Source organism: Neoarius graeffei, chromosome 3, assembly GCF_027579695.1.
Source record: "Neoarius graeffei isolate fNeoGra1 chromosome 3, fNeoGra1.pri, whole genome shotgun sequence".
NCBI lineage: Eukaryota > Metazoa > Chordata > Actinopteri > Siluriformes > Ariidae > Neoarius > Neoarius graeffei.
Genome location: NC_083571.1, coordinates 48507198 through 48521418, shown reverse-complemented (window position 1 = coordinate 48521418; position 14221 = coordinate 48507198). Strand labels below are relative to the sequence as shown.

Here is a 14221-nt window from a genome sequence, read left to right as displayed (position 1 = left end):
AAAGAAAAAAAAAGCGCACCTGGGGTGGTGTGATGTCCATGTAGAAAGATGTTTACTTTATTATTTTCCAAGAACAGCACATCCTGAATTGTTTTGTTACCCTTAAACCTTAGCAATTTGCCAAGAACTGCAATTATTGATTGAGTGGTCTGCTTTTAACCATTTATAGTTACAGTGGTGCTTGAAAAGTTTGTGAACCCTTTAGAATTTTCTATATTTCTGCATAAATATGACCTAAAACATCATCAGATTTTCACACAAGTCCTAAAAGTAGATAAAGAGAATCCAGTTAAACAAATGAGACAAAAATATTATACTTGGTCATTTATTTATTGAGGAAAATTATCCAATATTACATATCTGTGAGTGGCAAAAGTATGTGAACCTTTGCTTTCATTATCTGGTGTGATCCCCTTGTGCAGCAATAAGTGCAACTAAACATTTCCGGTAACTGTTGATCAGTCCTGCACACTGGCTTGGAGAAATTTTAGTCCATTCCACCGTACAGAACAGCTTCAACTCTGGGATATTGGTGGGTTTCCTCACATGAACTGCTCGCTTCAGGTCCTTCCACAACATTTCCATTGGATTAAGGTCAGGGCATTGACTTGGCCATTCCAAATCTTTAACTTTATTCTTCTTTAACCATTCTTTGGTCAAACAACTTGTGTGCTTAGAGTCATTGTCTTGCTGCATGACCAACCTTCTCTTGAGATTCAGTTCATGGACAGATGCCCTGACATTTTCCTTTAGAATTCACTGGTATAATTCAGAATTCATTGTTCCATCAATGATGGCAAGCCATCCTGGCCCAGATGCAGCAAAACAGGCCCAAACCATGATACCACCACCACCACGTTTCATAGATGGGATCAGGTTCTTATGCTGGAATGCGATGTTTTCCTTTCTCCAAACATAACGCTTCTCATTTAAACCAAAAAGTTCCATTTTGGTCTCACCCATCCACAAAACAGTTTTCCAATAGCCTTCTGGCTTGTCCATGTGATCTTTAGCAAACTGCAGACGAGCAGCAATGTTCTTTTTGTAGAGCAGTGGCTTTCTCCTTGCAACCCTGCCATGCACACCATTGTTGTTCAGTGTTCTCCTGATGGTGAACTCATCAACATTAGCCAATGTGAGCGAGGCCTTCAGTTGCTTAGAAGTTACCCTGGGGTCCTTTGTGACCTCGCCGACTATTACCTGTACATGCATTGCTCTTGGAGTGATCTTTGTTGGTCGAACACTCCTGGGGAGGGTAACAATGGTCTTGAATGTCCTCCATTTGTAGACAATCTGTGTGACTGTGGATTGGTGGAGTCCAAACTCTTTAGAGATAGCTTTGTAACCTTTTTCCAGCCTGATGAGCATCAACAACGCTTTTTCTGAGGTCCTCAGAAATCTCCTTTGTTCATGCCATGATACATTTCCACAAACATGTGTGGTGAAGATCAGGCTTTGATAGATCCCTGTTCTTTAAATAAGATGGGGTGCCCCACTCACACCTGATTTTCATCCCATTGATTGAAAACACCTGACTCTAATTTCACCTTCAAATTAACTGCAAATCCTAGCGGTTCACATACTTTTGCCACACACGTATGTAATATTGAATCATTTTCCTCAATAAATAAATGACCAAGTATAATATTTTTGTCTCATTTGTTTAACGGGGTTCTCTATCTACTTTTAGGACTCGTGTGAAAATCTGATGTTGTTTTAGGTCATATTTTTGCAGAAATATCGAAAATTCTAAAGGGTTCACAAACTTTCAAGCACCACTGTAGATTTGAGAGTCAAGGTAGTTCCTATAGCAAAATGTAAACAGTCGTTCCTTCTCAAGTCTCTTTTTTTTTCTCTTCCTTAAAATTTGTTTGTAAAGCAAAATACCCAGTGTTCTGAAGATTTTCCCTTGGCAGAAAACACTGAAACTGGAGACTCCTAACATAAATATTAAAAATACACATCTCCTTACAGAAAGCTTCACCATAACAATGGGTTGCAGTTTTCATAACTTAACACATTTTCTTTTGTGCAAGAGTGAGGAACGAGAGTCTGGACCTGCCAATGGATCCTGAGAAATTAAAGTAGTGAACTTCAGTGCATAAAATGAAAAACAATATGCTACTTTAGGGATCTTATTTTGAAGAGTTCCTCCCCCCCACCACCACATTATGAAAACCCTGATGTATTCCTATCATCATGGGGACATTTTGTTCCCACAAAGATCAATTTTTGTCGTCTCAAACCCAATAGTTCTTTACATCAGGCCTGAAACTCACCTGTTTGTGCTTTGTGGGTTTATCATCTCCACTGGTGTCAATCAGAGAAGACTTGCTGCTTGATTTAGAAGAACTGGAACCCTGTACAATGCCATACACTTATTCACTAACTTCCTATATATTCCCATCATCATGGGGATATTTGTTTCCTCCAAAGAGATTAATGTCTACCATCTCACATACAATAGTTTTGTTCATCAACTCTGGAACTCACCTCTTTGTGTTTTGTGAGTTCATCATCTCCACTGGTGTCAATCAGGGAAGACTTACCGCTTGATTCATATGTACTGGAACACTGCAATGTCATACATGTCCATTTACGATAGATGTGAACACAAATCTGCCACTTAACAACTGTTTAATCTAACTAGAATACAAAATATTTCCTGCTTGATTTAGAAGAACTGGAACCCTGTGCAATCCCATACACATTTGTTCAATAAATTCCCATATATTCCTACTTATAGAAATATATGTTTGGCATGCTTGCAACTGGTACAGGCTGTTCTGATTGCTACTTGTTTTGGTTATTTAAATCCTTGAGATTTATCATCGCTCACACAGTCTGCTCTCTGCTTAATGAACGTTATGTTTACCAGTAATGTCTTTCTTCTTTTCATAAGACTATGATCCTGATGGGTGATGCCATGTTACATAATGTCAATCTTCTTTCATACAGTCATGTACTCTAAACCAGTGATGTAATGCTTTATCACCCATTTACGTTGTACATAGATAACTTGGCTTCGTCAATTAAAATCACCATCATCATCCATTCATATAGCTATAACACACTCTTGAATGTGAGTATAGACTCAGCTTTGCCCTACAATAAACTGAGAAACATCTCTGAGCAGCTATGTCCATTTGTTCCCAATCGCACACATACGTTGATCGTATAAATTGTCCTATGGTATTCCCTAGAGTTGACTGGAAGAGACTTTGATTTGATCCGTCTGATTTGTTCAAGTGTTTCTAGGGAATAAGATGTTCGTTGAGTCTTACTCAACCACATATTTTCTAAAACTGCCATATACTGTGTGGATATGCTCTTAACGGGGGGGAAAAGAAAAATAAAAAGTTAAGGTGAGAAGTGACAGCCAAAAGGCACACAGCGTACTCTCAACGGGAGACAGATACTTGTGTTTGTCCGACAATAAAATGAGAAACATTTCTGAGCAGCGGTGTCTGCATCAGTGACTGTTTGCTCCCAGATCGATCTGTGAAGTACAAATCTCCCGCATATCCGTAAGGCAGAACCTTCTAGACAGCAGAAGTCTACATTCCTAGATCATAATTTGTCAATTCAACCTCCTTCGGTACAGACAGAAGAAAACCTAACACCCATCATCATGAGGGCATTTGTTTCCAATAAGGAGATCAATTTATGCTGTCACACACACACCAGTTGTCTTCATCAAATCTGAAACTCACCTCTTCGTGTTTTGTGGGTTTATCATCTCCATTGGTGTCAGTCAGAGAAGACTTACTGCTTGATTCAGATGTACTGGAACACTGCAGTGTCATACATATACATTTAAGATAGATGTTAACAAAAATCTGCTCCTTCCCACCTGTTTAATCTCACTAGAATGCAAATATGTGAGTGTGTTACCTTTGAGGATGATTTAAATGGCTTGACCTTCTGAATAAATCCACTCATGATAGCAGGGTTCTGCAATCACATGATTTACAAATAAATTAGCAAAATGAAGCAACTGCATTTATTTGGTTATATCTGTATTGCACAGTTCTATGCACTAAAACACAGAGTGCATATGCATATTATTTCAGCAACAGGTGTGTTAATATTGTGTAAATAAATCATTTGGGGTCATGTTGTTAAAGGATTAAAAAGACCTGGTGTGGTGTGATGTTAGTGTGAAGGAAAGTTATATTTACTTTATTATTTTCCAATAACAGCACATCCTGAAGTGTTTTGTTATCCTTAAACCTTAGCAATTTGCCAACAATTATTGATTGAGTGATGTGCTTTTAACCATTTATAGTTATATCTGTGAGTCAAGGTAGTTCTTACAGCAACTATAAATAGTCGTTCCTTCTTAAGCCTCTCTTTTTTCCCTCTCCTTTAAAATTTGTTTGTAAAGCAAAACCTCCAGTGTTCTGAAGACTTTCCATTGACAGAAAACATTGACACTGGAGATTTTTAAAATAAATATTAAAAATACACATTTGCTTACAGAAAGCTTCACCATAAAAATGATTTATAGAGTTTTCATTACTTATAATGTGTTTTCTGCCAATGGATCCCGAGAAATTAAAGTTGTGAACCTCCGTGCATAAAAGGAAAACAATGAGCTACTTTAAGGATTTTATTTTGAATGATTTTCCCCCTCACATTATTAAAATCTCCATGTATTACTATCATGGCGGCATTTTTTCCCCCACAAAGAGATCAATTTCTAGAGTCTCAAACCCAATACCTCTTTAAATCAGGCCTGAAACTCACCTGTTTGTGTTTTGTGGGTTGATCATCTTCACTGGTGTCAATCAGGGAAGCCTTACTGCTTGATTTAGAAGAACTGGAACCCTGTACAATGCCATACACTTGTTCAATAAATTCCCATATATTCCTATCATCATAGGGACATTTGTTTCCAATAAGGAGGAGATCAATTTACAGTGGTGCTTGAAAGTTTGTGAACCCTTTAGACTTTTCTATATTTCTGCAGAAATATTAACTAAAACACACACATCTGTGTGTGACAAAAGTATGTGAACCTCTAGGATTAGCAGTTAATTTGAAGGTGAAATTAGAATCAGCTGTTTTCAGTCAATGGGATGACAATCAGGAGTGAGTGGGCAGCCTGTTTTATTTAAAGAACAGGGATCTATCAAAGTCTGATCTTCACAACACATGTTTCTGGAAGTGTATCATGGCACAAACAAAGGAGATTTCTGAGGACCTCAGAAAAAGCGTTGTTGATGCTCATTAGGCTGGAAAAGGTTACAAAACCATGTCTAAAGAGTTTGGACTCTACCAATCCACAGTCACAGTGTGTACAAATGGAGGAAATTCAAGACCATTGTTACCCTCCCCAGGAGTGGTCAACCAACCAAGATCACTCCAAGAGCAAGGTGTGTAATAGTTGGCAAGGTCACAAAGGACCCCAGGGTAACTTCTAAGCAACTGAAGACCTCTCTTACATTGGCTAATATTAATGTTCATGAGTCCACCATCAGGAGAACACGGAACAATAGTGTGCATGGCAGGGTTGCAAGGAGAAAGTCACGGCTCTACAAAAAGAACATTGCTGTTCATCTGCAGTTTGCTGAAGATCACGTGGACAAGCCAGAAGGCTATTGGAAAAATGTTTTGTGGACGGATGAGACCAAAATAGAACTTTCTGGTTTAAATGAGAAGCATTATATTTGGAGAAAGGAAAACACTGCATTCCAGCATAAGAACCTTATCGCATCTGTGAACCATGGTGGTGGTAGTATCATGGTTTGGGCCTGTTTTGCTGCATTTGAGCCAGGACGGCTTACCATCATTGATGGAACAATGAATTGTGAATCATACCAGCAAATTCTAAAGGAAAAATGTCAGGACATCTGTCCATGAACTGAATCTCAAGAGAAGGTGGGTCATGCAGCAAGACAACGACCCTAAGCACACAAGTTGTTCTACCAAAGAATGGTTAAAGAAGAATAATGTTTTGGAATGGCCAAGTCAAAGTTCTGACCTTAATCCAATCGAAATGTTGTGGAAGGACCTGAAGCGAGCAGTTCATGTGAGGAAACCCACCAACATCCCAGAGTTGAAGCTGTTCTGTACAGAGGAATGGGCTAAATTTCCTCCAAGCCAGTGTGCAGGACTGATCAACAGTTACCATAAACATTTAGTTGCAGTTACCTCTGCACAAGGGGGTCACACCAGATACTGAAAGCAAAGGTTTACATACTTTTGCCACTCACAGATATGCAATATTGGATAATTTTCCTCAATAAATAAATGACCAAGTATAATATTTTTGTCTCATTTGTTTAAGTGGGTTCTTTTTATCTACTTTTAGGACTTGTGTGAAAACCTGATGTTTTAGGTCATATTTATGCAGAAATATAGAAAATTTTAAAGGGTTCAGAAACTTTCAAGCACCACTGTATACGTATGTGAGTGTATTACCTTTAAGGCTGATTTACTTGGGTTGACCTTCTGAATAAATCCACTCATTATAGCAGCGTTCTGCAATCACATGATTTACAAATAAATTAGCAAAATGAAGCTACTGCATTTTTTCAGTTAAATTTATCTTTCATGGTTCAATTGGGGTCATACTGTTCTAGGACTAAAATAACCATGGGGTGTTGTGATGTTCATGTCAAGGTAATTTATGCTTACTTTACTATTTTCAAATAACAGATGAAGAATGGTTAAGAGGGTTTTCTTAGATCTCTGTATGTGAAGGATAGTGTGTGTATATTCAAATATGCCCACAGTAACATCTTTATCTTCGTGATAACTTGGGAGTTATGAGAATGAGGGTTTGTTTTTTTTTTTGGTTATGGGAAGGTGTGAGAGAAGTAAGAGTGTCTCTAGCACTCAGAAAGCGGACCACACGTGTATGTACACCACAAAGTTTCAATAAAACCTTTTACTTTTCTTCCAAGTCTGTGCCTGTTTGCATGTTTATTGAAGGGGAAACCAGAAAATTTAGTTCACAGTCTAATGACTGGCATAGTGGGCAGGATATGACTGAGATCCAGTGAGTGTTTTTCAATGGGAAAAAAAAAAAAAAAAACATGCCTCATGGAGGAAAGCCGTCAATCCTCCTTATCTCCTTATGTGCAAGATTTAATGCCTCAGGCATATCCAAAGTAACCTGCAAAGTGGAATCAGGCAAAATAAAGTTTGCAAGCAAGTTTTTGTGGATGGTTATACTGCATGCAAAGGAAAAATCTTAAGTGGAATGCTTCCTGGTGAAGATTCTGTGTGGATCTGGCTTTGGCAATGTTGAATGTGGATGTTTGTTTGCTGAAGTGTTGAATTTGTAAGTGACACTGCAAGGCGTATATTGGATTATATTTACACACGAGGCAGTTGTGTAATGCTCTGAAGGAAGCTGGGTATGTCTGAAGAGCTCAGAAGCACAGAAGAAGGCCTTAACATGAATTCCTGCAGAAGTATTTAAAATGTGTCTACACGCTTTTGTCTGGTTTACGTCCTGTTCTATTCCATGCTCTTTGTGTGCAAGTGAAGATGTCTAAAGCGTTTTGTGAATTTGTGAACTGATTAAAAGAGCCATGGCAGAAAAAAATTTAATGTTGAGCCTAACAGCTCAATCAGCAAGGCTGATGTGGCGAAAGAATTCCATGACATTACTGACAAACCCAAAGAATTGATGCAAGTGGAAAAAGAGGTAGCTCAGAAGCGCGGCATAGCTCACAAATTATTGTGGTGCATGGAAGTTGTTAAAAAAAAGCATATGACAAAACAAAAGCCCAACAGCATCTGTACTTCCTCCACAAACTGAGGAGAGCAAGAGTCCCGGCTCCCATCATGCACACATTCTACAGAGGCACCATCGAGAACATCCTGACCAGCTGCATCACCATGTGGTACGGCGCCTGCACCGTGTCCTGCTGCAAGACTCTGCAGTGCATCGTGAGAGCAGCTGAGAGGATCATTGGTGTCTCTCTCCCTTCTCTAATGGATATTTATAACGCCCGCCTCACCCGCAAAGCCATCAGGATTGCAGGTGACCCCACCCACCCATCTTACAGCCTCTTCAGTCTGTTGCCATCAGGGAGGAGACTGCGGAGTCTCCAGGCCAAAACCAGAAGGCTCAAGAACAGTTTCTTTCACCAGGCGGTCAGGAGGCTCAACTACCTCCCTGTTCTGCCACTCCTCCCCCCTCTGGCTCCTGCCATAGATTCTGCTCACACACACCCCTGCCCCCCCTTCAGCATCTGACATGTCACCCTCACAGTCCCCCCCCCAAAACACACACACACACACACACTCTCAACATTCATTAACACACTGAACTCAGGGACTGCACATTTCAATTTACCTCACTCATTTGCACTATTCCGCACTACCCCACCTTAACAGCCATTTGTTTATTGTTTATACTGCTTATTTCATGTTTACCTGCTATACCTCAAGTGCCCTTGACTGTTTATTTGCACCAATTTACGTGTGTGTGTGTGTGTGCGCGTGTGTGTGTTTAGTCCATGTCTAGTTCTTATCTAGAGTGTTTATACTGTTTATATTGTTTGTTTTTTCAATTATTCTATTTTTAATTTATTGCATTGCCTGTTTGCACCGTGGGTCAGACAGGACTGAAATTTCATCTGTGCTGTATGTCGAGCATGTATAGCATATTTGACAATAAAGTTGACTTGACTTGAACTTGTGACAAGCAGAAACAGCTCAAGTGAGCTTTGGGGACTGTCACATGTTCAAAAGCGCAAGGAGATTCAGATGAAATCTGAAATGGATAGAAGATTCAAAGATTATGAGAACCATCTGTCCGCTATGAATGAAACTGTCCAGACACATGGGGGGGGGGGGGGGGGGGGGGGGGGGGAGAGGGGCGAGAGAACTGTATATGAAGTTAAGCAAAATGCAAATCTTAAACAACGGCTGTTTAAGTCAAAAACCAATTTAGCCAATTTAAAGTGACCGCTTGAATCTAAAACTGATGTGGAGTCAAAGCTTTATTGGTCTAAAGCTAGAGCGGATGAGCTAGAACAGAAATTATCGAAAAGAATGAAGAAAAATCTGAGAAACGCTTCTGCCACTCCCTCCGCTCCAAATGCTCATGCACAGTCCAATGTAATGCCTGGCTTCAAGATGAAGTCAGTCTAACCACACTCACCCCCTAGAGGTGAAAAAAGCAAACTGCAATTTTAAAAAAAACACTCCGATGAATGAGAGTGAAAGCTCTAATGATTCAGAGAGTGAAGAAACAGCCCAGTTAAGGCCATTAAAGTCAAGAACAAGAGCCACAGTATTGATTCATCAACATAAGGTACATGCTTTTACTAATATTGACAAGTGGAGTAAACACACGAAACATCCCAGAGAAGATGGGATGAAAACCTGGTACAAATTTCATCATCTCAGCTGTATTTATACCCTGCATCCATATGATGGCGTAATGATTTTGAATGCCTTAATGACTCCACATGAGCAAGCCACACTCACAAGAGCCTTGGATGAAGCCATAGGTAAAGACAAACAAAACCTAGACGCTGTACGGACAGCATTAAAAGAATGGATTGACAATCATGCTGATGCACATGTTTGTTTGGGGGGGGGGGGATCCTCCCTTCTCTCAGGCCCCTGCTAGCACTAATTCAGCTTTGAGCAGATGACCAGTGAAACAGCAATGGATAGTTTCCTTTGAAATCATTCAACGATTGGAAAACAGAGGCATTCTGGTGAAGACTCAGTGTGTCTAACAGTCCCATGTTCCCAGTGAAGAAAGCCTTGGGTAAACAGAGGCTCACAGTGAACTACTGCATCGTCAAATCAACACACTGATGAAACAAAAAAGTCATTGGGGGCAGACATTTCAACTTTGTTCAATGTTCTCAAGCCAGAACATCAGTGGTTTACTGTGATTGATATGGCAAATGGCTTTTGGTCAGTGCCACTAGCTGAAGAGCTTAGGCCATGGCAAGCTTTCACAGTGAATGGAACACAGTACACCTGGACCATCTCATCTCATCTCATTATCTCTAGCCGCTTTATCCTTCTACAGGGTCGCAGGCAAGCTGGAGCCTATCCCAGCTGACTACGGGCGAAAGGCGGGGTACACCCTGGACAAGTCGCCAGGTCATCACAGGGCTGACACATAGACACAGACAACCATTCACATTCACACCTACGGTCAATTTCGAGTCACCAGTTAACCTAACCTGCATGTCTTTGGACTGTGGGGGAAACCGGAGCACCCGGAGGAAACCCACGCGGACACGGGGAGAACATGCAAACTCCACACAGAAAGGCCCTCGCCGGCCCCGGGGCTCGAACCCAGGACCTTCTTGTTGTGAGGCGACAGCGCTAACCACTACACCACCGTGCCGCCCACACCTGGACCAGATTACCTCAAAGTCTTCAACACAGCCCTATAGTGCATCACATGGCACTCCACTATCATCTCAGAGAAGCTCCAGAAACATCATCTGTCATTATCAAGTATATAGATGATGTATTGATTGCGTCTGAAACAGAAACCCAAACACAAAAAGGATGTGCTGATGATCCTGGACTTCTTGGCAAAAAAGGGCCAGAAGATGAGAAAATCCCACAAGGAAAATGAGAGATGACTGTTGACTGAGCAAAAAGATTTGCAAATCATTACATTCTGTTTTTATTTACAGTTTACAGTGTCCCAACTTTTTTGGAATTGAGGTTTACACACACACACACACACTAATATATATCTCATCTCATTATCTCTAGCCACTTTATCCTGTTCTACAGGGTCGCAGGCAAGCTGGAGCCTATCCCAGCTGACTATGGGCGAAAGGTGGGGTACACCCTGGACAAGTCACCAGGTCATCACAGGGCTGACACATAGACACAGACAACCATTCACACTCACATTCACACCTACGGTCAATTTAGAGTCACCAGTTAACCTAACCTGCATGTCTTTGGACTGTGGGAGAAACCGGAGCACCCGGAGGAAACCCACGCGGACACGGGGAGAACATGCAAACTCCACACAGAAAGGCCCTCGCCAGCCACGGGGCTCGAACCCGGACACACACACACACACACACATATATATATATCTGGTCAACAGTATAACCAGGACATGCACCGTAAAGACATGGCTGAAAAGGATCTTGGAGACAGTTTCAATAAATTTGCAATAGAAGCCAAGAAAGTCATGGAGGTGAATGGAAGCTCTGGATGCTGGCTTTGTGGCAGAGCTGGAGGCAGGGCTGGACACAGATGAGGAAGTTGTGTTGACTGAACAGCAAAAAGCTGACCTGGCAAAAACTGCGAAGTGTCAGTGTGAGCTGAAACTGAAGGTGGTCAAAAGTCTGATCCAGGAAACTCTTTGGACCAACTTCGGAAATGTTGAAATGTCTACAGCACTACAGGCAGCAGAGACTGTGTGTGAGCGTGTCACTGCTGTGAAACCCAATGTTGGCCAAGAGGCATATGAATTCATGCTCAACCATCTGCAAGGACTGGTAAAGACTGCAAAGGAGGTACATGGCCGATGGAAATGGTGGGTCCCTCCACATGTTCAAGATGACCTTCAGAGAGTACTAAGAGGGCTCGAACTCCACATCCCCAGGTTGGTTTCCAAAAAGGCTGACTTCATCCAGGCAAGGATAAAAGATGATGCTGAAATGACAACCCACATGGCAATTATCTCCAATTGTCCCATACCAACCTTCAAATTAAAACCAACAGCCCTCCCCAAATTTACTGGCAACAAACATGATTTCCACAGGTGGAAAAAAGGCTGGGAAGTGCATCAAACAGGGTGAGCCAACCGGCTCAAAAGAGGTGAAAAAAAGTTTCAACTCCTGGACAGTCTTGACAATTAAAAAAAAAATAAAATTAAATTAAAAAAAAAAAATATATATATATATATATATATATATATATATATATATATATATATATATATATATATAAATAAATAAAATCACAAGAGATCTTCAGCTTACTACTTACAGTACTGCAGATGACATCTTCAGTGCCCTAGAAAACCACTTTGGTAATCCAATGTCCATTGCCACTGTGGAGGAGTTACAGAAAATGCAAGCTGTCAGAAGTCATCAGCCAAGGAGAATTGTGGAATTAATTCAAGCTGCGGAGAAGGCACTTCAAGACTTGAGTGACCTTGGAAACACAGGTGCTATTGAACATCCTCTTGTAACAAAATCCATTGAAAGTAAACTCCCAGAAATCCTTAAGAAGGAATGGCTTGTCTATGCAGCTGATAAGAGGAATGCTGTGGCATGAGATATTCGGTTCGACGGTCTCTTGCAAAGAGCAGGAGAGCATATATGAGCAGCTTGAGCAACTGAGGGAGAAGGAACAAAGCAGGAAAGAAACCAGGCTGGAATCAAGGTATGCCAGAACCAAGTCAAGCAATGATCATGCAGGGTGTGTAAGCCTGTGGTGATGGGAAACACAAGAGGAAGCTCTATTTTTGCAAACAGTTCTGAGCACTAAAGCTGTCAGAGAGAAAAGCTGCAGTAAGCAAGCTGGGAGCATGCAAAAGATGTCTGGAGATTCATGACAATTCATACTGCAAACCCGGCTACCTGTGCAGAAACCAAGACTTCAAGGAGAATACTCCAGAGCACCATTACTTTTCTTTGCCCCAATGCTGAAGCAAGGAAAAAAAAAAAAGCCAGCGTGGGTCAGAAGAGGAGCAGATTTGGTCTGGAGGAAGATAAAAGCAAGAGGAAATACACAGGTGACCAAGAGGAGTTTTTCAGTAAACTCTCACCTGAACTGGCAAAACAATGCCGAGATGTGTTTTCCAACATTGCATCCAGAGCCTTCATTACTGCAGAAGAGCAGCCAAGCCTTTTAGCGGAAAGTGGACTACAAGAGCTGCCAGTGATAATGACGCTTCTCAAAAATTACAGCTAAAGTTGGACAGAAAATTGAGACATTCATTGATTTGGCTTCAGATGCCAATTATTATAACCCACAAGGCTGCAAGCAGGCTGAACCTCAGAAGTGAGAGAATCACACTTGTCGTCCATAGAGTTGGGGGGATGAAGACTCATGTGGAAACAAAACTGTACCTCCTAAAGATCAGAGTAAAGACTCCTAAAGGCACTCTCAAACCATAACAATTGGTTTGTTACGGACTTGATAGCATTGCGGATATCCAAAAACATGCGACACCAAAGCAGCTCCAGAAATTCTTCCCAGATGTATCGCTGGATGAACTTGTGAGGCCCAGAGAAATAAGTTTGCTCATAAGCCATAGAGAAAGTCAGCTAACACCACAGAGGATCAGAGCTATTGGAGACCTCATGCTGTGGGATGGACCACTGAGAAAGACAGTCAGGGGGATGCATCCTGAGCTCTTTGAGGAGCTTACTGTGTCAGCCCACTTGCCCAAAACACATTTTGCAAGGTCGATGAGAGCAGCTGTTGTAAAATATGAGGCACTCACCAGCAGGATCCCAGAGCAACCTCCAGCAAACAAACAAACAAAACAAGTCACCATTCAGTTCCAGGAGGCAAGTACTTCAGCCTCCCATTAAGACTTCCTAGAGTGGTGGAGATGGGATAGCATTGGTGCAACATGCAAGTGAAAATGTGGGGGTTGCCACTTTAGGAATTACCAGTCAAGCAGCAAGGAAATGACTCTTGCTGAGGAGAGAGAACTTAAAGTCATAAGACAAGGTCTCACCTACATCGCAGAAGACTCGCAGAAATGAACCCAACTAGCACACCAGATATCCATGGGTGGAGGATCCAGCCTCCCTTCCAAACAATAAGAAGATAGTCAAGGCTATATTCCTCAAAACAGAAAAAGCAACTAGCCAAAGAACTTGAATGGATAGTTGCCTATGCTGCTCAAGTGCATGACATGGTTGATCGAGGGGCTGCAATTAAGCTATCCAAAGGCACAGTCATAAACTGAAATGGGCCAGTATGGTATGCGTGTCACCTCATTGCTCCAAACCCGCACTGTCATGTGATGACATTTTTACATCCCACAATGACCTTGACCAGCTGAAAACTATCACAGCAAATGTGGAACAGATCTTGAAGGCTGGAGGGTTCAAGCTCAAGCCTTGGGTCTTTTCTGGGCAAAGTGGGAGGAAAGAGTGCAGTGACAAGTGAGAGAAGGCTAAGAAAAAGACCATGGTCTTACCAAACCAAATATGGGACAAGAACAACAAAGCACTTGGCCTGGGCTACATAGTAGAAGAGGATAAGCTCCACATCATGGTTGCAGTCAATTTCTCAA

At 41.4% G+C, this 14221-nt stretch overlaps 1 protein-coding gene across 18 annotated transcripts in view; it reads right to left on the bottom strand.

Annotated features, from left to right (window-relative positions):
- apold1b (apolipoprotein L domain containing 1b) overlaps positions 1-14221 on the bottom strand; it is a 103309-nt gene that overhangs the window by 39006 nt on the left and 50082 nt on the right. For 10 of the 18 annotated variants that reach the window (XM_060916947.1, XM_060916941.1, XM_060916939.1 and 7 more), the window contains 6 exons: positions 6427-6486; positions 4750-4830; positions 3895-3954; positions 3714-3794; positions 2494-2574; positions 2280-2360 (listed from right to left, as the gene is read on the bottom strand). In XM_060916947.1, coding sequence (XP_060772930.1) covers positions 2280-2360; positions 2494-2574; positions 3714-3794; positions 3895-3954; positions 4750-4830; positions 6427-6474 — 432 coding nt within the window. In that variant the 5' untranslated portion in view covers positions 6475-6486. Of the gene's footprint in view, positions 1-2279; positions 2361-2493; positions 2575-3713; positions 3795-3894; positions 3955-4749; positions 4831-6426; positions 6487-7047; positions 7124-11952; positions 12017-12736; positions 12879-14221 lie in introns of those variants that run through there. The other 8 variants (XM_060916940.1, XM_060916945.1, XM_060916943.1 and 5 more) reach the window with 6 other exon arrangements.